This window comes from Pelodiscus sinensis, chromosome 2, assembly GCF_049634645.1.
Source record: "Pelodiscus sinensis isolate JC-2024 chromosome 2, ASM4963464v1, whole genome shotgun sequence".
NCBI lineage: Eukaryota > Metazoa > Chordata > Testudines > Trionychidae > Pelodiscus > Pelodiscus sinensis.
The window spans coordinates 171,973-193,665 of record NC_134712.1 but is presented as its reverse complement, the minus strand read 5'-3'; the positions used below and the strand labels follow the sequence as shown (position 1 = coordinate 193,665).

Below are 21,693 nucleotides of genomic sequence, written 5' to 3'. Positions count from 1 at the left end.
GAATCGGGGACACTTGGGGCAGAGCCGGACTATCGGAAGGGGAAGCTATGAGCAGTCTGGGGTGGCATCCTCCCCACCCCACCCCAGACCCCTCATAGTCCCCCCCCCCCTTCCGACAGTCCGGCATATCTGATAATCCGGCACCCCCTGGGTCCTAAAGGTGCCAGATTATCGGAAGTTTACTGTATATAGCAGTAGGGCACTGCTGGCATTTGATAGCGTAGATCAGATTACTAGGTGTGCAATCAAATGACCCTTTGATTTTGTGGCTAGTGTTTGCTCCAGTGATGAATTCGTCAGTGTAGATGTGGGCAGAGTTGGCATCTTTTTTGGTTGCAGGGCTGGGTTCCTGGAGGTTTATGATGTGGTCGTGGGGCATGGTTATCAGAAAGAATGCGTTTCAGGTTAAGGGGTTGTCTACAAGCAAGAACAGGTTTTTCTCCTAAGGTCTCAGAGTGAGGGATCATTTTCCAAGATGGGTTGTATATTGTGTATGATGCGTTGGAGGGGTCTACGTTGTGTACTGCAGGTAACAACAAGAGGAGTTCTGTTATTTTCTCTTTGGGTCTGTCTTGAAGTAGTTAAAGTCTGGGTGTTTTTTTGGCTCTGTCAATTTGTTTTTTCACTTCCCCAGGTGGGTATTTCAGTTTTAGGAATGCTCTGTAAAGATTCTGTAGGTGATTGTCTGTCTGTGGGGTCGGCGCAAATCCAGTTGTATTGTAGGGCTTGGCTGTATACAATTGACTGAAAAATGTGTCTGGGATGGAAGCCGGAAGCATGAAGGTAAGTGTAGCAGTCAGTGGGTTTTCGATATTGGGGGTGGAAATTTGTCCATTATTTAACCGTGCTGTAGTGTCCAGGAAGTGGATTTCCCTTGTGGACTGGTCCAGGCTGAGGTTGACAGTAGGGTAGAAGTTGTTGAAATCTTTGTGGAATTCGAGTCAGTATGATGATGTCATCAGTGCAGCGTAAGTAAAGTAGGGGCAATGGGGGGCAAGAGCTGAGGAAACGTCGTTCAAGGTCAGCCATAAAGATGTTGGCATATCATGGTGCCATGTGGGTGCCCATAGCTGTGTCGCTGATTTGGAGACAGAAATTGTTTCTGAATTGGAAGTAGTTGTGGGTGAGGACGAAGTCACAGAGCTCTGTAATCAGGTGTGCAGTGTTGTTATCGGAGATGGTGTTCCTGCTGGCCTGTAATGTGGAATGTTGGTGTAAAGGGCTTCCTACATCCAGGATGGTATTTTCAGGAAGAGTATTGATGTTTTGGAGTTTCCTCAGGAAGTCAGTGGTATCACGGAGGTAGCTGGGAGTGTTGGTAGCATAGGGTCTGAGGAGGGAGTCGATATAGCCAGATAATCCTGTAGTAAGTGTGCCAATACTGGAGACGATGGGCTGTCCAGGGTTACCAGGTTTGTGTATTTTGGGTAGTAGATAGAATGTTCCTGGTCGGGGATTAGAGGGGGTGTTGGCGTAAATTTGTTCCTGAGTAGCATCAGGGAGTTTCATGAGCAGTTTCTTCTTTTTTTTTGGTATTCCTTAGAGGGGCCACAGGAGAGGGGCCTGTAGAATCTGGTATTTGTGAGTTGTCTGTTCGCCTCCTGTTCACAAGCTGTCCCGTTCATGATGACTACAGCGCCTCCTTTGCCAGCTTCTTGGATTCTGATGTTAGGATTGGTTTTGAGGCTGTGAATAGCATTGCGAGCTGCACGACTGAGCTTGTATGTTATCTGTTGTTGTTACTTAACAGGGAAAGCAAAGGGAAACAACTAGGTGCTAACTACTCTGAAGGATCTGTGGATACCGGCAGGATCCCGCCCGCCCGCAAACAAGCAAGAAGGGAGCTCCAACAACCATCACAGGAGGTAAGAAGGGACTGAGTGGGTGGCAGGCCAGCAGGGATATGTATGCACCAATATTGCAGCGCCACACCAGGGGGCGCCCTGGCTGGCCTGACGGGTACTCTTGGACAATCCGTACACGCAGCGCAAGCACACCTAAGTGGAATGGACCTGAGCATGCACTCGAAGAACTGGGTTTGCTTAGTCGGGGGGGGGGGAGACAGAGGGGACATGGTAACACCTTTCAAGTACCTTGTGGAAGAAAACAGGCCTTCACTCTGCGTCTGTGAGCAACAAGTGCTCAGAGACAGTTTATTCAAGCAATACTGCAAGGGAAGCTGCTGCTGCTAGGCAGATCGTCAAATACAAAACAATTAGAAGCCGATATCTATACTGTCTGTTTATATATAACTAGCCAATTAGCCCGTCATAAGAGGATTTTCAGGTCTCTCCTCCACATCCATCCTCTTTCCTGAGCCTCCGGTCTCTCGCTCAGTCTCCATCTCCCTCTCTCCTCCTTCTACTGCCTCCCCGCCCCCTCTCAGCTCTCCTTCCCCTCCTCCCTCTCACTCGGGGGACCATGAAGCCCAAACAGCCTTTTGGGCTCCGCGCTCCCCGTGCTGCATGGAGAGCGCGGAGCCCAAATGGTCGCTTGTGCCACTTGTTCCCACACGGTGGCCCGGCTAAGTGGCGCAGAAGTCAGTCGAGCGCCATGGCGGGAAGCAAGGGGGGCAGGGCGGTGACATTCACAGCCAGGGGACGGGGCCTGGAGCCTCTGTCATGCAGCACATCACTGCTCCGCCCCCCTTCGCCTCCCGCCATGGCGCTTGGGTGACTTCTGCGCCACTTAGCCGGGCCGCTGCGGCACAAGCAGCTGTTTGGGGTCCCCTGCGGCGGCCCAGCTGAGTGGCGCAGATGTCAGCCAAGTACCACAGTGGAAGGCGAAGGGGGGCACGAAGGGGGATGGGGTGGTGAGATACACGGCCGGGCCCTGGGCCCCGCCCCCCTTCCCCTCCCGCCGTGGCGCTCAGCTGAGTTCTGCGCTGCTCAGCTGGGCCGCATGGGGAGCGCGGACCCCAAACGGCCGCTTGCTCCCCCGCCGTGGCCCAGCTAAGCGGCGCAGAACTCACCTGAGCACCATGGCAGGAGACAAGAGCGCCCCCCAGAAGCAAGACTGCAATGCTACAGGGTTACAGACTCTCAGACACTGGGCTACTATATATATGACTAGCCAATTAGCCTCCTCCGGGTCGGTCTTCTCTCCTGAGCCTCCCGTCACTCGCTCCGTGTCTTTCTCTCTCTCTTTCTCCTACTGCCTCCCCCTCTCTCTCTCAGCTCTCCTCCGCCTTCTGCCTGTCTCCCTCTCTTGCCTCTCACTCTCTCTCCGCTCTCCGCTGTCTCAGTCGTTGATGCACGCTTGTCCAGGCCCGGCCCCCTGGCCATGTACGTCACCGCCCCGTCCCCCTTCGCGTGGCGCGCGGCTGACTTCTGCACCACTCAGCCACGCCTTTCCAGGGGAGCAAGCAGAGCAAGCGGCCGTTTGGGCTCCCGCGCAGTGGCCCAGCTAGGCGGTGCAGAAGTCAGCTGAGCACCATGGCAGGAGGCGAAGGGGAATGTGAAGGGGGGGCAGGGCGGTGACACACGGTAAGGCCCTGGCCGTGTACATCACATCTCCGCCCCCTTCCCCTCCCGCCATGCTGCTCACCTGACTTCTGTGCCACTCAGCCGGCCACAGCCCGGGGAACAAACAGCGCAAGCGGCCATTTGGGCCCCATGCAGCACAGGGGCATCCAAAACGCATGTGGACCGCGGCATCCAAACGGCCACTTGCGCTGCTTGCTGCCCCGCAGCAGCCCGGCTGAGCGGCGCAGAAGTCAGCTGAGCGCCAAGATGGGAGGCGAAGAATGAGAGTCGGGCAACAACGCCACCCAGCGGGAACAGCCAGCATTTCAGGCAAAAGCACCACCCAGCGGGAACAGCCAGCATTTCAGGCAAAAGCACCGCCCAGCGGGAACAGCCAGCATTTCAGGCAAAAGCACCGCCCAGAGGTAACAGCCAGCATTCTGGCATTACAGACTCTCAGACACTGGGCTACTATATTATATATATATATGAATGATAGACGCATAGAGCTGGAAGAGACCTCAGAAGGTCATCAAGTCCAGCCCCCTGCTCTAGGCAGGACCAATTCCAACTAAATCAACCCAGCCAGGGCTTTGTCAAGCCGAGACTTAAACACCTCTAGGGATGGAGACTCCACTACTTCCCTAGGGAACCCATTCCAGTGCTTCCCCACCCTCCTAGTGAAATAGTTTTTCCTAATATCCAACCTGGACCTCTCCCACCACAACTGGAGACCATTGCTCCTTGTTCTGCCATCTGTCACTACTGAGAACAGCCTCCCTCCATCCTCTTTGGAACCTCCCTTCAGGAAGTTGAAGGCTGCTATCAAATCCCCCCTCACTCTTCTCTTCTGCAGACTAAACAGACCCAACTCCCTCAGCCTCTCCTCATAAGTCATATGCTCCAGCCCCCTAATCATTTTGGTCGCCCTCCGCTGGACCCTCTCCTATGCGTCCACATCCTTTTTGTAGTGGGGGGCCCAGAACTGGACACAGTACTCCAGATGTAGCCTCACCAGAGCCCAATAAAGGGGAATAATGACATCTCTGGATCTGCTGGCAATGCTCCCCTTAATGCAACCTAATATGCCATTAGCCTTCTTGGCTACAAGGGCACACTGACTCTTATCCAGCTTCTCATCCACTTGTAACCCCCAGGTCCTTTTCTGCAGAACTACTACTTAACTGGTTGGTCCCCACCTTGTAACAATGCTTGGGATTCTTCCGTCCCAAGTGCAGGACTCTGCACTTGTCCTTGTTGAACCTCATCAGATTTCTTGTGGCCCAATCCTCCAATTTGTCTAAGTCACTCTGGACCCTATCTCTGCCCTCAAGGGTATCTACCTCTCCCCCCAGCTTAATGTCATCCGCAAACTTGCTGAGGGTGCAATCCATCCCCTCATCCAGGTCATTAATAAAGATATTGAACAAAACCGGTCCTAGAACCGAACCTTGGGGCGCACTGCTAGAAACCGATCGCCATCCTGACATCGAGCCGTTGATCACTACCCGCTGGGCCCGGCCTTCTAGCCATCTTTCTATCCATCTTACCGTCCATTTATCCAATCCACATTCCCTTAACTTGCTGGCAAGAATATTGTGGGAGACCATATCAAAAGCCTTGCTAAAGTCAAGGTATATCACATCCACTGACTTTCCCACGTCCACAGAGCCAGTTACCTCATCATAGAAGCTAATCAGATTGGTCAGGCACGACTTGCCCTTTGTGAATCCATGCTGACTATTCCTGATCACTTTCTTCTCATCCAAGTGCCTCAAAATGGATTCCTTGAGGATCCCTCCATGATTTTTCCAGGAACTAAGGTAAGACTGACCGGCCTACAGTTCCCTGTATCGTCCTTTTTCCCTTTTTTGAAGATGGGCACTACATTTGCTTTTTTCCAATCATCCAGGATTTCTCCCGATCCCCACGACTTTTCAAAGATAATAGCCAAAGGCTCCTCAATGACATCTGTCAACTCCCTCAGTACCCTCGGGTGCATTAAATCTGGACCCATGGATTTGTGTATGTTTAGCTTTTCTAAATAGTTCCTAACCTGTTCTTTACCCACCACGGGTTGTCCATCTTCATCCCATCTTGCGTCACTTAGCACACAAGCCCAGGAGCCAACGTTGTCCGTGAATACAGAGGCAAAGAAAGCATTGAGTACTTCAGCTTTCCCCACATCATCTGTCACTAGGTTACCTCCTTCATCTATTAGGGGCCGCACACCCTCTCTGATCACCTTCTTCTTGTTAACATGCCTGTAGAAACCTTTCTTGTTATCCTTCACATCCTTAGCCAGTCGCAATTCCATCTGTGCTTTTGCCTTCCTGATAGCCCCCCGGCATTCTCGAGCTATACCTTTAAACCCCTCCCTGGTCATTTGTCCAAGTTTCCACTCTTTGTAAGCTTCCTTTTTGTGCTTAAGTTCACCAAGGATTTCCCCTGTAAGTCAACCCGGTCTCCTACCATGTTTGCCTCTCTTGCTACACGTCGGGATGGTTTCTTTCTGTGCCTTCAATAAGGCTTCTTTAAAATACTGCCAGCTGTCCTGGACTCCTTTCCCCTTCATGTTAGCATCCCAGGGGATTCTGCCCATCAGATCTCGGAGGGAGTCAAAATCTGCTTTTTCGAAGTCCAAGGTGTGTATTTTACTACTCTCTTTCCTTCCTTTGGTCAGGATCCTGAAATCTACCATCTCATGATCACTGCTTCCCAGGTTGTCACCCACCTCCACTTCCCCTATTAGTTCCTCCCTGTTTGTGAGCAGAAGGTCAAGCTGTGCACGACCCCTGGTCGGATCCTTCAGCACTTGTGTCAAGAAGTTATCCCCAACGTTCTCCAAAAACTTCCTGGATTGCCTGTGTACTGCCGTATTGGTTTCCCAGCAGATGTCAGGGTGATTAAAGTCCCCTACGAGAACCAGGGCCTGCGATCTGGAAGCTTCGCTCAGTTGTCCAAAGAAAGCCTCACCTACCTCATCCACCTGATTCGGTGGCCTGTAGCAGACACCAACCACAACATCACTGCTGTTGTTTGTGCCTTTAAACTTAACCCATAGACTCTCAACAGGTTTTTCCTCCCTCTTTATTCTGGAGTTCAGGGCAATCGTAGTGCTCTCTTACATACAGTGCAACTCCTCCTCCTTTTCTCCCCTGCCTGTTCTTCCTGAACAGTCTATACCCTTCCATGACAGTGCTCCAGTCATGCGAGTCATCCCACCAAGTCTCTGTTATCCCAATTAAATCATATTTCTTGGTCTGGGCTAGGGCCTCCAGTTCTTCCTGTTTGTTGCCCAGGCTTCTCGCATTAGTGTACAAACACCTCAGGTAACCAGTTGATTGCCCTATCTTCTCCCTTCGAATCAGGGGTCCTCCTTTCTTGCTCCTTCCTCTCTGCATTTCTTCCCGGTATCCAACTTTCCCACTCCCCTCAGGGTTTTGGTCACTGTCCCCCGACGAACCTAGTTTAAAGCCCTCCTCACTAGGTTTGCCAGCCTGCCTGCGAAGATTCTCCTTCCTCTCTTCGTTAGGTGGATCCCATCTCTTCCTAACAATCCTTGTGCCCGGAACAGAGTCCCATGGTCGAAGAAACCAAAGCCCTCTCTGCGACACCACCTGCACAACCACGCATTTACGTCCTCAATTAGACGATCCCTGCCCAGTCCTTTCCCTTCAACAGGGAGGATGGATGAGAACACCACTTGCGCTCCGAATTCTTGGATCTTTCTTCACAGCGCTACATAATCCGCAGTAACACGCTCAAGATCATTCTTGGCCGTATCATTAGTTCCCACATGGAGAAGCAGGAAGCGGTAGCGATCCGAAGGTTTGATCAGTTTGGTAAGCCTCTCAGTCAAATCCTGAATGCGAGCTCCCGGTAAGCAGCACAATATGATACGATATGATCATTATGATACGATAACAATAAACAATTATTCCCCTTCCCATAATTCCCTTCAGACGCCACCTTATCTCAAGGTCTTCACTAGAGTCAGAATTCTATCCTTATCTCAAGCACAAGAGAGACGAGAAGTGAAAACAGCGTCTCTCACAGCTCTTGCATTGTTAGGTCTCACGGTTAGCATGAGTTAGGCTAACCAAAAGTTCAAAATGGCTACATACAAATCCCTTAGCTTCCACAACTTAAAAGTCCGTTACAAGAAAGAGGGGAGAAAATTATTCTTCTTCAGGTCTGATAGTAGGAAAAGAAGCAGTAGACTTTAAATTGCAGCATGAGAGGTTTGAACATCAAGAAAAGCTTTGTCTGGGTGGTTAAATGCTGAAATAGGTTGCCTAGGGAGATTGTGGCATCTCCAGCATTGGAGTATTAAGAGCACATAACACAAACACCCCTGTCAGAGATGAGCTAGATCAGACTCAGAGAATCCTAGGGTTGGAAAAGACCTCATGAAATCGAGTCCAGTCCCCTGCCCACAGCAGGACCAACCCCAACTAAATCATCCCAGCCAGGGCTTTGTCAAGCCAGGACTTAACCTCTAGGGATGGAGATTCCATCCCCTTCCTAGAGAACCCGTCCCAGTGCTTCACCACACTCTTAGTGAAATAGTTTTTCCTAACATCCAACACAGACTTCCCCCCACTACAACTTGATGGCACTTGGTCCGCCATGAGGGCGGGGGGACTGGAGCTGCTGTCCTTGTTTCATAGAGGATTCCATGAAACAAGGAGGTAAAACAGCATCTGCTAAAACTAAACATTTTCAAATCAATTTACACCTAAGTGCCGTAAAGAAACCAGCTGAGGAGCTCTCAATCACAAGTGTTAAAAGTTAAACTGTGGAAAACTCCAGAGGAATGGAACGGACTTTCAATATTGATAATGGATAAAAGGGATGACCCAGGAACTAGAGAGCAGTTAGCTTGGCACTGACTGATGTAAAATAATGGAACAGTTTATTTGGGGCTCCCTGAACAAAGACTTAACAGCTAAAAATAGAAGTAATGACAATCAGCATGGCTTCATGAAAAGTTGGTCTGTGTCAAACTCTTGGGGGACAGGCTGGCAGGCACAGGATTACAGCTCTGGCTGATGGAGAAAGCTACACTGATATGCTATACTTGGATTTTGCCAAGACATTTGATTTACTACCACACAACATTTTGAATTAAATAAGGTGATCTCAATCAGTGAAGCCATTTCTAACATGGCCCTAACGCTATCAATAAGAGAGAGAGGATGAAGACGTTGCAGATGGTGAGCGGAGGTCACAGTAAACCGGGGGAAAGATTACCGGGAGAGTGATCTGAGTCACTCAGTGAAATGGTCCTGGTCTAACAAAACACATTAAGAATGCAGGGTTGGGAGACCTTTTTGGAAAGTAGTGACTCAGGAGGGGTCAGAGGTCACTGTGGGGGCTCAGCATGGGCTCTAGGTGCAACTCTGTGGCTACTGACATCCTTGGGAGCGGAAAGGCGCCTCTGCCCACAAGCCAGCAGACTACGGCTCACGAAGGAACATCTGGTTGAGAACCTGCCTGCTAGGCAACAGCTTGGGATACGGTGCAGTCTGGAGAGAAAGGGGCGGCCCTGCCAACAGAGACTTGCATCTGTAAGGATGGCCAGCCATGCTCCCTGGCACCGAGGCCTCGCGCTGTCCTTTACCGGGGCGCGGCACTCGTGGGTACAAGGACTGAGGAACAGTAGAAGCTGGAGTTGGAGAGGAGGGTTGAGAGATGGAGCCAAGTGGCTGCTGGGTCAGTCAGGGAGCAGGAACAGCCGCCAAGCAAGCTTCTTCCGTGGGTTTGCATGTGGCGACATCATGTGCCTCCAGAGTGTAACGGAGCCCACCAGCCCTCTGTTCTCCTCTCCCCCACGTGACCTCTCCGAGGGGCACGCCTGCATGCTGAGCCAGCCCTGTCCAGGCCCTGCAGGCACTCACCTGTTCCCTGCCACATCCAGCACATGGAGCTCCGTAGTGTTGGCGAGTTCGGGAGGCAGAAGTGCCAGGCGGTTGTCCCGCAGGGACAGCACATTCAGACTGGCACACCCCCCAATCTCCGAGGGAAGTGCCGTCAGCCGGTTCCGGTCCACATTCAAATTGGTCAGCTTGGTCAGCTTCCCCAGGGACTTTGGCAAGGCCTGAGGGGAGAGGAGACAGTATAGGAGCTTTGACGCCATGGTGGGACTCGCAATCTCATAGCAAAATAAATGGGAAAGAACATCAGAACAGCCACACTGAGTCAGATCAAAGATCCGGCTGCCCCAGTGTCCTGTCTGCCCACAGCAGCCAGTGGCAAGTGCTTCAAGGGGACGAGCAGACCAGGGAATCATCAAGTGATCCCTCCCGGCCCAGCTTCAGGCAAAGAGAGGGCAGGGCACTTCACAAGCCTGCACGCCCTGGCTATTCAAGCAGGAAGCTAGCCAGTCATTTAGCGCTGTCACCTCATGGTAGGGCAGCGCACAGCACTACAGCACGCCACGAATAACGAAGGCTACGTTTTAGTCACAGGTATTTCTAGCTAAAGTCACGGACACAGCAAGGGCAGTAAGCACAAATTCACAGCTATAGACCCCTGACTAAATTCTGGGGATGGTGGGGGAAGGGAAGGAGGCATCACTGGTGTTGGGAAGGTGAATCCGGCCCCCCTGCTGGTTCTCGGAGAGGTACAGCCCACTCGGAGGTGTCAGCGCTGGCAAGCTCCCTACCTGCTGCGCACCTCCCAGGTAAGTGGCGACTTCCCCCTACCCCAGCTCCTCTGCAGAGGCAAAGCCAGGCCACAATGTGAACTGCAGGAGCAGGGAGCAAGAAGCACACTGGCTGCTGAAGGAGCTCCCCATCAAGCCCAGCAGGGGGTGCTGTGGGGAGAAGGGCAGGAGCTCCCAGCTACTCTGCCCCATCTACTCTGGTCTAAAAGAGAAAGCAATCAGAATGCTGGGAATCAGTGAGAAAGGGACAGCTAGGACCGAAAATACCCTGTCTGTGGTATAAACACTGCATGCAGGTGTGGTCACTCCCGGCAACAAGAGATTAGGCAGTTGGAAAAACTATTAGGGACACAGAACAGCTTTGAGATGCGCAGAGATTAATACTATAGGACTTTTCAACTTGGAGAAGAAACGACTATGAGGGAGAAATGATAGAGGTCTAGAAATCTTAACTGGTGTGGGAAAAGTAGATAAGGAAATGTTATTTACTCCTCATAACTACAGGTCACCAAACCAAATGAAGAGGCACCAGGTTTAAAAACAGCAAAGAGAAGTACATTCACTGTCCATTCTGTGGAACTCCTTGGCGGGGGAAGTTGGAGGCCAAGAGTGAACCAGAGTTCAAAACGGACCTAGATAAACTCATGAAGGACAGGTTCATCAATGGCAATTAGCCTGGAAGGGTAAGGACGGTGTCCCCAGCCTCTGTCAGGAGATCACTTGATTTCCTGTTTCTGTTCTCTTCCTCCGGGGCACCTGGCATTGGCCACTGTGGGCAGACAGGACGCTGGGCTGGATGGACCTTTGGGCTGACCCCGTCTGGCCGTTCTGATGTTCTACTGTTACACTGGATAGGAAAAATCAGGGTGCATATAAACTTCTAGCTGATGGCCTATGGCCGATTGTGACCAATAGGAAGTAGGTAAAAGCTTCACCTGGGCAAGTTATTCTTGTCCTTCCCCTCACGTGTATTTTTAGCCATCTGTGCTAACATTCTGAGCTCTCTGGCTCAGGGAGCTTTTTCCACCATGTGCCTGTGCAGCGCCTAGCACAGTGGGGCACTGGTCCCCAACTGGGACCTCCAGACACTACCACCGCACTCACTGGTGCTGGCCAAGACAAGACACTGAGTTAGGACTTGGCCAATCCACTTTGGAAAGCCCAGGGGAGCATTTTGCCAACTCATGAGAACACAGCTTCACCCAAGGCTCTCCCGAGGACAGACGGGGTTTCGCATCAGTGGCTGCAGCATGTGGTTGAGTCATGGGCCCCGAGCACTTTGTGGTGCTGGCTGCAGTGCCCAGAACTGTGGTCTGTGGGCAGAGCCCTGGGAGAGGACAGTCTGGCATGGAGCTGAGCCGCCAGCAAGGGGCCGAGCTACGCAGCACAGCAGGGAGCAGTGAGCGCCGGAACACATACGGTAAGTACGTTCTCAGTCAGGATGAGCTCCGAGAGATTCTCACAGTCCCCTATCGACTCTGTCACCTCCACCAGCCGATTCTGATCCACCTTTAGGATGGAGAGCTGCTTCAGCTGCCCTGAGCATGGGAAGAGAGATGTGAGCTGCAGCAGGGAGCGATAGAGGCCCCCCCACGCAACTCAGCCAAACCATCCATCCCTTGCCCTCCCACCAGGGCTTGGCTCACTGCTACCCTCCACGGGTGACATGGCCCCTCCTGTCCCATACTCCCTGCCCAGCAGGGTAACAGAGCGCCCCAGCGAACACTTACCAATCCCATCAGGAATGCTTTCCAGCAGGTTCTGAGACAGCAGGAGGTCTGTCAATGCCACCAGCCCACTGAGCTCATTGGGCAGGTGCTCCAGCTTGTTCTCAGACACGTCTAGACAGACCAAACGCCGCAGGTTCCCTAGCTCCTGGGAGGGGAAGGAGACATGGTCTGGCTCATGGGACTGGCGGAGGAGGGAAGCACGGCAGTGAGGCAACATCCGCGGGCCAGGTACTCACCGGGGGCAGGGCCGACAGCTGGTTTCGGTCTAGCCAGAGCTCCCGCAGGTTCGGCAATGCTCCCAGAGTGTCCGGCTGCACAGACCAAGCAAGCAGAGATTAACACTTCCCCACAGCACAGCCTGCTCGCTGATAAAGGCTGTGCCCAAATGTTCAATCAGGAATGGCAGATGCTCTAGAGCAGGGGTGTCCAAACTTTTTTCAAAGAGGGCCAGATTTGATGAAGTGAACATGCGTGAGGGCCGACCATTTTGCCTGACATTCTTTGAACCATTAAAATTAAATGCAAATTAACTATTTTATGCAAATTTTATTGCAAATGGCATACTTTAGATTTGTCATCCATGTGACAAAATGAAAACAGGTGTTAAATCACTCTGCCTTTCATATCTGAAGGCCAGATGAAAAAAAAAATCCAGGAAGCTGAAATATATGTCAGGAACATTGTAAAGTACATGACATATTATTGGTAATAAAGGTTGTCTGTCAACTTTTAAGTTCAAAAAATATGAACAGGAACATAACACCAAGTATACATGTTGTGTCCAAATATATTTATAACTGATTTAGACCAACTGACATTAACTGAGATTTTACAATGTATTCATCTCAATATATATGGATTCGTTGGGGGCCATAAAAGATAGATATTGCCAAATTACCCGGGGGGCCGTATTAAACCGGAACACGGGCCGCAATTGGCCCGCGGGCCGGACTTTGGACATGCCTGCTCTAGAGCCTTCTCAAGGCCATTCACTACAGACAGCTGGGGAAGCCAGTGATCCCGAGTACTGTAACCGGGAAGACCTGTTATGGGGTGGGTCTCAGCTGACACACTGTGGGTTTCTAGATGGCGGTTCTGGCTGCAAACATTCTCCCAGCGCAGGGGCCAACAGACTGGTTGGGTCCACAAAGGGGTGAGAAGATAGAAATAAATCTCCCTCGTCTTTCCTCTTTGTGAGAATGGCCAGAGGCGACTTGATATGGACTCGCCACCCCGCTGCACCAACATTACCCTTCGCCAGCCAGGCGGGCAGGACACCCCTATCGGCTCCACAGGAGAACGAACGAACGAACGAGCAGCACCAACAGACTGAGGGCTGTCACGCCACTCAGACGCTGCTCATTCCTCAGGACGATTCGTGCAGCCTGCCTGCAGGTGCTGGCCCAAAGGGCTGCACGGCCACATGAGGCACCTGCATTGGAGGGTCTCTTCTCTGAGCAGAGGGTATGTTCCTGGAAGCCAGATCTGGAGCAGCGTCCCGTGGCAGCTGTCTGCAGCTAGGAAGCAACAGTGCAGCCCTCCTCACACAAGCACAGCTGAACCCAGTTTCACCCAGCCACCGTGTGCTCATCTCCAGCATTCACAGGGTAGAAGGGTCCAGGTCAGGGATGGGACCCGAGAGCACAGGCTAGGGGTGCAGGCTCCAGCTCCCCGCTGCAGGGAGGGGAGCCCCAAGCTCTGTGGGCAGTATCCAGGCAAGCCACAGCTGCATCTGCCTGCCGTGGGAGAGGAAGCAGCTCCACAGGCAGTGCAAGGAAGCTAGTCTTGCACTGGCCAGTAATCACAGCCAGAATGGAGGGGGGCAGGACTTGCAAGTACAGTGGCGTGGGGCCACCTGTGCCCCCCTGGAGCTATGACAGGTAGGTACCCTGATCCTCTACCCTCTCCTGGTCAGACCCCACACACCCACCCTGCTTTCCAGGCAGCTTCCTCCCACATACTGAACCCCTTGTCTCTGACCCCCGCCCAGGGCCAGAAGGGGCTCACGACATTTACTAGCCCCAAGCCCCCTAAAAAATTAATCCAGCACCGAAGGGGAGCCCTGAGCCTCGGTGCTCCCCTGCCCTGTGGAGCAGGGAGGGGAGGGAAGGGAATGTCTTTTCTGAATCTCAGTTGGGGTCTGTCTAAGAAATTTCTTCTCGCCAGGGGGCCAGATCCGTGAGGTGGAGGGTTGCTTTTTTTGGGCTTCTAACTTGGGCAGCCCCCAACTGATTTTTCTGCGGGTCAGTGGCCTCCAACCTCAAAAAGTTTCCCCACCCCTGGATGAAATGGTTAGTGTCTGCAGCCCCCAGGGCCTTAACATTAAGACTGGGTGTCTACCTCTTAGGGAACAAGTGGGAAGCGGCTGGAGTTTCTCTCCAATGGCAAAGCCACGGCAGAAAGCAGGAGGACAGCAAGCCAGCACAGCAGAGCTGAAAGGGTGGTCATGTCGGGGAGGCAAAGATCAGCAGCAGCAAAGGCAAGTAACAGAACTAGAGACGCATAATCATCAGGCAGCTAGCGAGCACGGGCGAGTCCCCCAGAGAAAAGGAGCTGGGACATGAGGGGAGCAAGATGTGCAATGGGAGGAAGGAAACAGCACACAGCGAGGACACAGAGCACTGGGAGCAGCTGCTGGGAACGGCTACTGGGCCACCACAGACACCAAAATTACTTGCTGCTCCTGGTGATTTCAGATCCCATCCACTCCCAGACCCAAAACCACCCTCCTCCTCCTCCTCTCCATCCCCTTCACCTACCAGCACTTCCAAGTCATTGCCACCAAGATCCAACTGCTCTAACTTGACGAGGAACGAGAGCGAACTGCAGACCACGGAGAGGGGAGAGAAAGGGGTGGAGATTAGCGCCCTCAGTCAACATCACTGAATCCCCCATGCACCAGGAGACCATCTAGTGAACGCCAAGGGCGACAGGCCTGCAATCCCGGGGACTCATCCTAGACATGCCGGGTGTCTATGCCTCCATTACAGCAGCAGGCAACACAGTAACTACACCAATGAGATGGCTAACAGGTTCGTTTGCTTGACTCCAGGCCCTACATCTCCATCCCATTCTCTGCTCCCCAAACGTAGGCCACTAGCACCCCTCAGGTCAGAGACTTCCCTTCCCTTTTACCTCCTCCTGCCCTCGGCAGCTCCTCTCCTTTTGGTCTCTTCAGATGGTTTCACTAGCTCTGTTTTCACTGTCTCAGCAAGGAGATGCCTATGCAGCCAGCTGCTCTGTCTCCTATACCCACTTAAGAGTCTGGCTGCACATGTACAGGAAGCCAGGAGATGACCAGTCGAAAGTAACAAATGGGGTAGAGTAGTTCTCCTACAGTAACTATGCACGCTCCTTTGAGATGCTGGAGTCAGCATGAGTCCCTCTTTGAATGCACGTGCACCTGATGCGTAGGAGATGGGAATATTCTGAATAGCAGTGCAGATCCTGGCTGCCCTCATATGGGCCCTATGACTCCTTTTGTCCCCTTGGGAGGATACAGAGCATCCAGAAGCTTCCTTAAGGAGCCTCACACTTTGAAGCCTGGGTTAGCCGAGGACTCCAAGAGCAGGGCTGGAGCGTCAGTCGGGCTTCCACGCCAGCTAGAACCTCTCTGAGAGCTACACTCACTGCAGGACGGTTGTTCTGCCTTGAAGCATGTCCGTGCAATTCCCCCGCACGGGGCTGACAAGCAGTGCCTCTTTTAAACCGCGGGAAGAGAAATATCAGCTGCAAACGAATGAGGACTATCTGCTCTCCTGAATTTGGCCTTTGCTCTGGTGGCTAACTGTGACGTAGTGGGGGTACTTGCTGGGCTGTGGTGACCTCTGCTATCTGGAGCAAGACCCAGCAGGGAAAACCTTATTATGCAAAGGTACCATACCGGTTGAACCAGCCTACCCCCCATGGGGAGAAACAAAGGAAGGTGGAATGCTGCCCTGGCTGGGGGGCAGGGCTGGAAGGGGGTGAGTTAGTTGCTGTCCGGGAGCATGGAGGGGACAGCCTAGGGAAAGGGGCTGGAGTTTAGGGGCCCAGTCTCCTCCATCTCAAGGGGGCCTGAGGCATCCTAGCCCAGCTCTGTGACCAGACTCCATCTGTGCTGTGCTGTATCCTGGAGAGGCAATAAACTTCCTCTAGTCCACCGGCTGGTGCAGTCTGTTTGTGCCATTTCGGGGTGCAGGAGACGGGGGACCCCCAACGCGCCGTCACACTAACGCCAATGCATGATGCTTGACAAAGAGTTACCTGTTCGTAACTGGTGTTGCTCATGTGATTCCACATTAGGTGTGCATGCTCACCATATGCACAGGTGCTGGAAGTTTTTCCCCTAGCAGTACCCGTAGGGGAGCACCTCCAGGGGGGAGGGATAGCTCAGTGGTTTGAGCATTGGCCTGCTAAACCCAGGGTTGGGAGTTCAATCCTTGAGGGGGCCATCTAGGGATCTGGAGAAAGTCTGTCAGGGATGGTACTTGGTCCTGCTGTGAAGGCAGGGGACTGGACTCAATGACCTTTCAAGGTCCCTTCCAGCTCTAGGAGATAGGCATCTCCATTCAGGTACCATTTGAATGGCAGCTTCTTCCTGAGGTACAAGGGGCATTACACACTCTCCCACGCTCAGTCCCTTCTTGCTGGAAATGCTGATGGCTGGGAAGAAGAGCAGGATGGGGAATGGACATGAGCAACACATCTCAAAGAACACCAGCTATCAACAGGTAACAGTAAGAACATAAGAACGGCCAGACTGGGTCAGACCAAAGGTCCATCTAGCTCAGTATCCTGTCTGCCGACAGTGGCCAATACCAGATGCCCCAGAGGGAGGGATTACAACAGTAGACAAATTAGTCCCCATCATATTGTATATATAGTTGGGATTTTTTTTCCATTGCACATTACTTTACATTTATCAACATTACATTTCATTTTCCATTTTGTTGCCCAATCACTCAGTTTGGTGAGATCTTTTTGAAGCTCTTCACAGTCTGCTTTGGTCTTGACTATCTTGAGCAGTTTGGTATCATCTGCAAATTTTGCTACTTCCCTGTTTACCCCTTTCTCTTGACCATTTATAAATAAGTTGAACAGGATGGGTCCCAGGACAAACTCTTAGGGGACCCCACTAGTTACCCCTCTCCATTCGGAAAACCGACCTTTCATTCCTACCCTTGGTTTCCTGTCTTTTAACCAGTTCTCAACCCACAAAAGGACCTTTCCTCTTATTCTATGACAACTTACTTTACTTAAGAGCCTTTGGTGAGGGACCTTGTCAAAGGCTTTCTGGAAATCTAAGTACACTATATCCACAGGAGCAGCAAGGAGTCCTGTGGCACCTTATAGACTAACCGAAGTGTTGGAGCATAAGCTTTCATGGGCGAAGACCCACTTCGTCAGATGCATGTAGTGGAAATTTCCAGAGGCAGGTATAAATATGAAGGCCAGAATCAGGCTGGAGATGACGAGGTGGATCCAATCAGGGAGAATGAGGCCCACTTCTAGCAGCTGATCTGGAGGTGTGAACAGCAAGAGAGGAGAAGCTGCTTTTGTAGTTAGCCAGCCATTCACAGTCTCTCTTTAATCCAGAGCTGATTATGTCAAACTTGCAGATGAACTGGAGCTCAGCAGTTTCTCTTTGAAGTCTGGTCTTGAAGTTTTTTTGCTGCAGGATGGCTATCTTTAGATCTGCAACTGTGTGTCCAGGGAGATTGAAGTGTTCTCCTACAGGTTTTTGTATGTTGCCATTCCAAATATCTGATTTGTGTCCATTGATTCTTAAAGAATAAACTCTAAGTTTTTGGCTAGCTGCTCTTCAAAGTCCTTTTTGGCTTTTTTATTATACTAGCCAATTAGGCCATCATACGATGGGATTTTCAGGTCTCTCCTGAGCCTCTAGTCTATTGCTCTGTCTCCCTCCCCTCCCCACCCCCCACTGCTTCTCTCTCGCGCGTGCTTCCAAGCCCCACCCCCCGGGCATGTACGTCACCACCCCATCCCCTCCTTTGCCTCCCACCATGGCACTCGACTGACTTCTGCACCGCTCAGCCAGGCCGCCACGCAGGAGCAAGCGGCTGTTTGGGCCCCGCGCTCCCCATGCAGCACAGGGAGCACGGAGGCCAAACGGCCACTTGCTCCTGCGCAGAAGCCCGGCTGAGCGGCGCAGAAATCAGCCGAGCACCACCCAGAGGGAACAGCCAGCGTTAGAGTCACAGACATTGGGCCACTATACATATGATTTTTACTGTTATTTGACATCATTTATGGCCCTGTCTGTCTTTTCTTCAAGTGCTTGCTCATGTCCATTCTACAGTAGGTGACTCCAAGCAATACCCCTTGGCGGAGGGGAGGAATTCATGGCCATGTTGACTGTAGCACTGCTCTGCCAAACCCAGCATCATCTCTGGCCTCCGGGGTAATGGCACAGTGAGAAATAAACACATGGACTGAAGACCATGCTGCCACCCTGCAGCTCCCCTGGACTGCTACATGTGCCAATAAGACCGACATGAGCCCTAGTCAAGTGAGTTTGGAGATGGGCGGCGGGAAACCCTTGTGAGCTCATAACAGGTCTGGATACATCAGATGATCTAGGTGAGAAGCTGTTGATAAGACACCATCAGGCCCTTCCAAAGCCAGGTGCACAAGTAACCAAGGACAACCTGGACCAGGGCACAGCCTGGCAAGATACCATCTCCAAAGCCCAAAGGGAGAACCTCATCCACTTTGCTGAATACATCAGCTGTGTAGACTGCTTCCTGTTGCCACTCCTCCAAGCAGGTGTGCTCTTCCTCAGTCAGCCACAGAGCATACATGCCAAAAAGTGCAAGGTCGAGATTGAGATGCTGAAATCAGCCTTGATCCTCTGATAGTTGCGATACGTCCAGGCTATTTGGGAGGGGCCAAGGCGGGTACAGCACCATGCTCATGAGTGTGCTGACCCAGTGTTGGTAGGGCCATGCCGGAGTGACTAGGAACACGCGAGCCTTGTCCTGTATGATCCGGTACAAGACCTGATCTACAAGGGGATCGGTGGAAACACGTTCAGCAGAGCAGGGAAGAAGAAATGCACCTGAAAGAGGGCCCTTTTCCAGCTCCCCAGGAGCCACACTGCTGGCATTTTTTGTTTTGCTCGTTGGCAAATAAGTCCACAAGGGAAAGACCTCACCTTTGGGGGATCACACCGGCTATGTCTGGGTGGAGCTACCACTCATGGTGAAATGAAAAGTCCCTGGTTCAGGCAATCCACCAGAGCACTGTCAATTCCTGGGAGATGGAGGCCTCCAGATGGATGTTGTGATCGATTCAGATGTCCCAGAGATGGAGCGCTTCCTGTCACAGAGCCAAAAAGCACCCCCCTCCCTGACCACTGATGTAGAACATGGGAGGCCGTATTGTCTGTGAGGATTCTCACTACCTTGCCCGACACATGAAGCAGGAAGACTGCACAGGCCAGACAAACTGCTCTCCACTCTGGTGTTTATGTGGAGCCTCGCCTCCTCTGGGCTATGTGTCCCTGAGTCCAGAGATCACCAAGATGAGCGCTCCAACCGAGTGTGAGGACTCTGACCTTTGCTCGGAGGGGGGGGTGAGGGCCTCGAACAGAGCCCCCCTCCAGAGCGTTGTTCGGAACTGCCCACCACCGGAGGACGGGAGGAGTGGGCAACTAAAATGATTAGGGGTTTGGAACGGGTCCCATATGAGGAGAGATTAAAGCGACTGGGACTTTTCAGTTTAGAAAAGAGGAGACTGAGGGGGGATATGATAGAGGTCTATAAAATCATGAGTGGTGTGGAGAGGGCCGATAAAGAAAAGTTATTTATTAGTTCCCTAAATAGAAGAACTAGAGGACACCAAATGAAATTAATGGGGAGCAGGTTTAAAACTAATAAAAGAAAGTTCTTCACACAGCGTGTAGTCAACCTGTGGAACTCCTTGCCAGAGGAGGCTGTGAAGGCTAGGACTATAATAGAGTTTAAAGAGAAGCGAGATAATTTCATGGAGGTTAGGTCCATAAAAGGCTATTAGCCAGGGGATAAAATGGTGTCCTTGGCCTCTGTTTGTCAGAGGCTGGAGAGGGATGGCAGGAGACAAATCGCTTGATCATTGTCTTCGGTCCACCCTCTCTGGGGCACCTGGTGCTGGCCACTGTCAGCAAACAGGATACTGGGCTAGATGGACCTTGGGTCTGACCCAGTACGGCCGTTCTTATAATGGGGACCACCTTGTCCAAGTGGTCCCAAGCCTGCTGGAGCTGCCACATGCAAAGTCTGGTGTGGTGACTTTGTACATGCTGCCATGTGGCCTAGCAGACTCTGGCTGTGGTCAGGGGAAGCTTGGATACCTCCCCTTCGAGGCTCGTTAGGGCCTGGCATCTGTCTAGAGGCAGGAGGGCCCTTGCACTAGTTGAGTCGAGCGCTGCCCGAGTGAATTCTATCTTCTGGACCAGTACTAAAGTGGACTTTCTGTTGCTGACTAGAAGCCCCACGGACTGGCACGTGCTGCTTTGGGCCTGGAGCTGCCCTAACCAGCCGCCGACATAAGGGTAAATCTGTATTCCCCGACATCTGAGGTAAGCTGCCGCAACTGCCACACACTTAGGAAAGATCCTTGGCACTATGGCCAGGCCAAAGGGAAGGACTGCGAAGTAGGGATCTTAGCATGTATTCGTTTGCACGTTTAACCAGTAAGCCCGGGCACATCGGTTATCCTACCGGTTACACTCACGTGCCTCCCCACACTGCCTGGGAGATGGGGGAGAGGCAGGAGCCCATGCCCATGGGGAGCCATGTCTGCCCCCCAGCACTGTTGGGGGAGAGCAAGCAGGAGCTGGTACGCATGGGAAGCTGGCTTTCAAGTCCGTTCCCACGGAGCCACCTGCCTCCGTATCCAGGTCTGGTCACAGTGGAGACATCTGATACAAAGCCGGCAGAGCCTGGAGTGAAGTCTGGTAGGCCAGTATGCACACACAGTGCTGCTTAACAGCCAAAGACAAATCCACCTAACCCAGCAGGGTTTGGCAGGCAGCTATGCCCACCCTGACCTGGGTCTGGGAGGGATACAGTGTAAATCTAAGGACCTTAGTGTAGCCCAGAGTTCTGTTCCCCTCAAAGGGCAGGCCCTCAAAGGTGTCTTCCGCTCTGAGTATGTTGGACACTAGCAGCCACAAGAGCGTGACAGACATGGCTGCCTCCAGGGACATCTGAGTGAGAGTTTGGCCTTTTATGTTTGTTTGGGGGGTTTAATGCCCTGTCTCCCTGAAGGGAAGATCTTTACAGAAGGGAGCAACGCTCTTCAAAGTGAGGGAGCTGTATTTTTGCTCTGTGCCCAAACAAGTCTAATTTCTTTGGGTCTTTATGCTTCCCGAGACTTGGATTTCCCCTGGGCTGCAGGCACTACTAAGGACCGCAGGGCTGGCTGGGTGTAAAAGTGTCCAAAGTCCTTTGTGGGCACCTGGTATCTTTTCTTTACCCATTCAAAGAAGAAGTGGAGAGAAGTTAGAGTTGCAGGTCCCAGTACATCTCTCTGACGGGAAGTGCAAGCCCAGGAGGTCAAGCTGAGAATATCTAACAGCTTGTGGCACGTCTCGTGTAAAACCATTGCTTTAATGTTCAGTCATAGAATCCTAGAACACTAGAGCTGGAAGGGACCTCGAGAGGTCATCAAGTCCAGTCCCCTGCCCTCACGGCAGGACCCAGCGCCATCTAGACCATCCCTGACAGGTGTCTGTCCAACCTGCTCTTCAATATCTCCAGAGATGGGGATTCCACAACCTCCCTGGGCAACTTATTCCAGTGTTTGACCACCCTGACAGGCAGGACGTTTTTCCTAATGTCCAACC

The 21,693-nt window shown here is 52.1% G+C and overlaps 1 protein-coding gene across 48 annotated transcripts in view; it reads right to left on the bottom strand.

Moving 5' to 3' along the window:
• Positions 1–21,693, bottom strand: part of SCRIB (scribble planar cell polarity protein) — a 264,687-nt gene that overhangs the window by 204,556 nt on the left and 38,438 nt on the right. For all 48 annotated transcript variants that reach the window (XR_012901145.1, XM_075919892.1, XM_075919859.1 and 45 more), the window contains exons 6-10: positions 14,624–14,687; positions 12,101–12,175; positions 11,865–12,009; positions 11,554–11,672; positions 9,368–9,567 (exon numbers count right to left, since the gene is read on the bottom strand). Coding sequence is in view for 47 of the 48 variants with exons in the window: in XM_075919892.1 (XP_075776007.1) it covers positions 9,368–9,567; positions 11,554–11,672; positions 11,865–12,009; positions 12,101–12,175; positions 14,624–14,687 (603 nt within the window). In the remaining variant the exon portion in view is untranslated. The remainder of the gene's footprint in view (positions 1–9,367; positions 9,568–11,553; positions 11,673–11,864; positions 12,010–12,100; positions 12,176–14,623; positions 14,688–21,693) is intronic.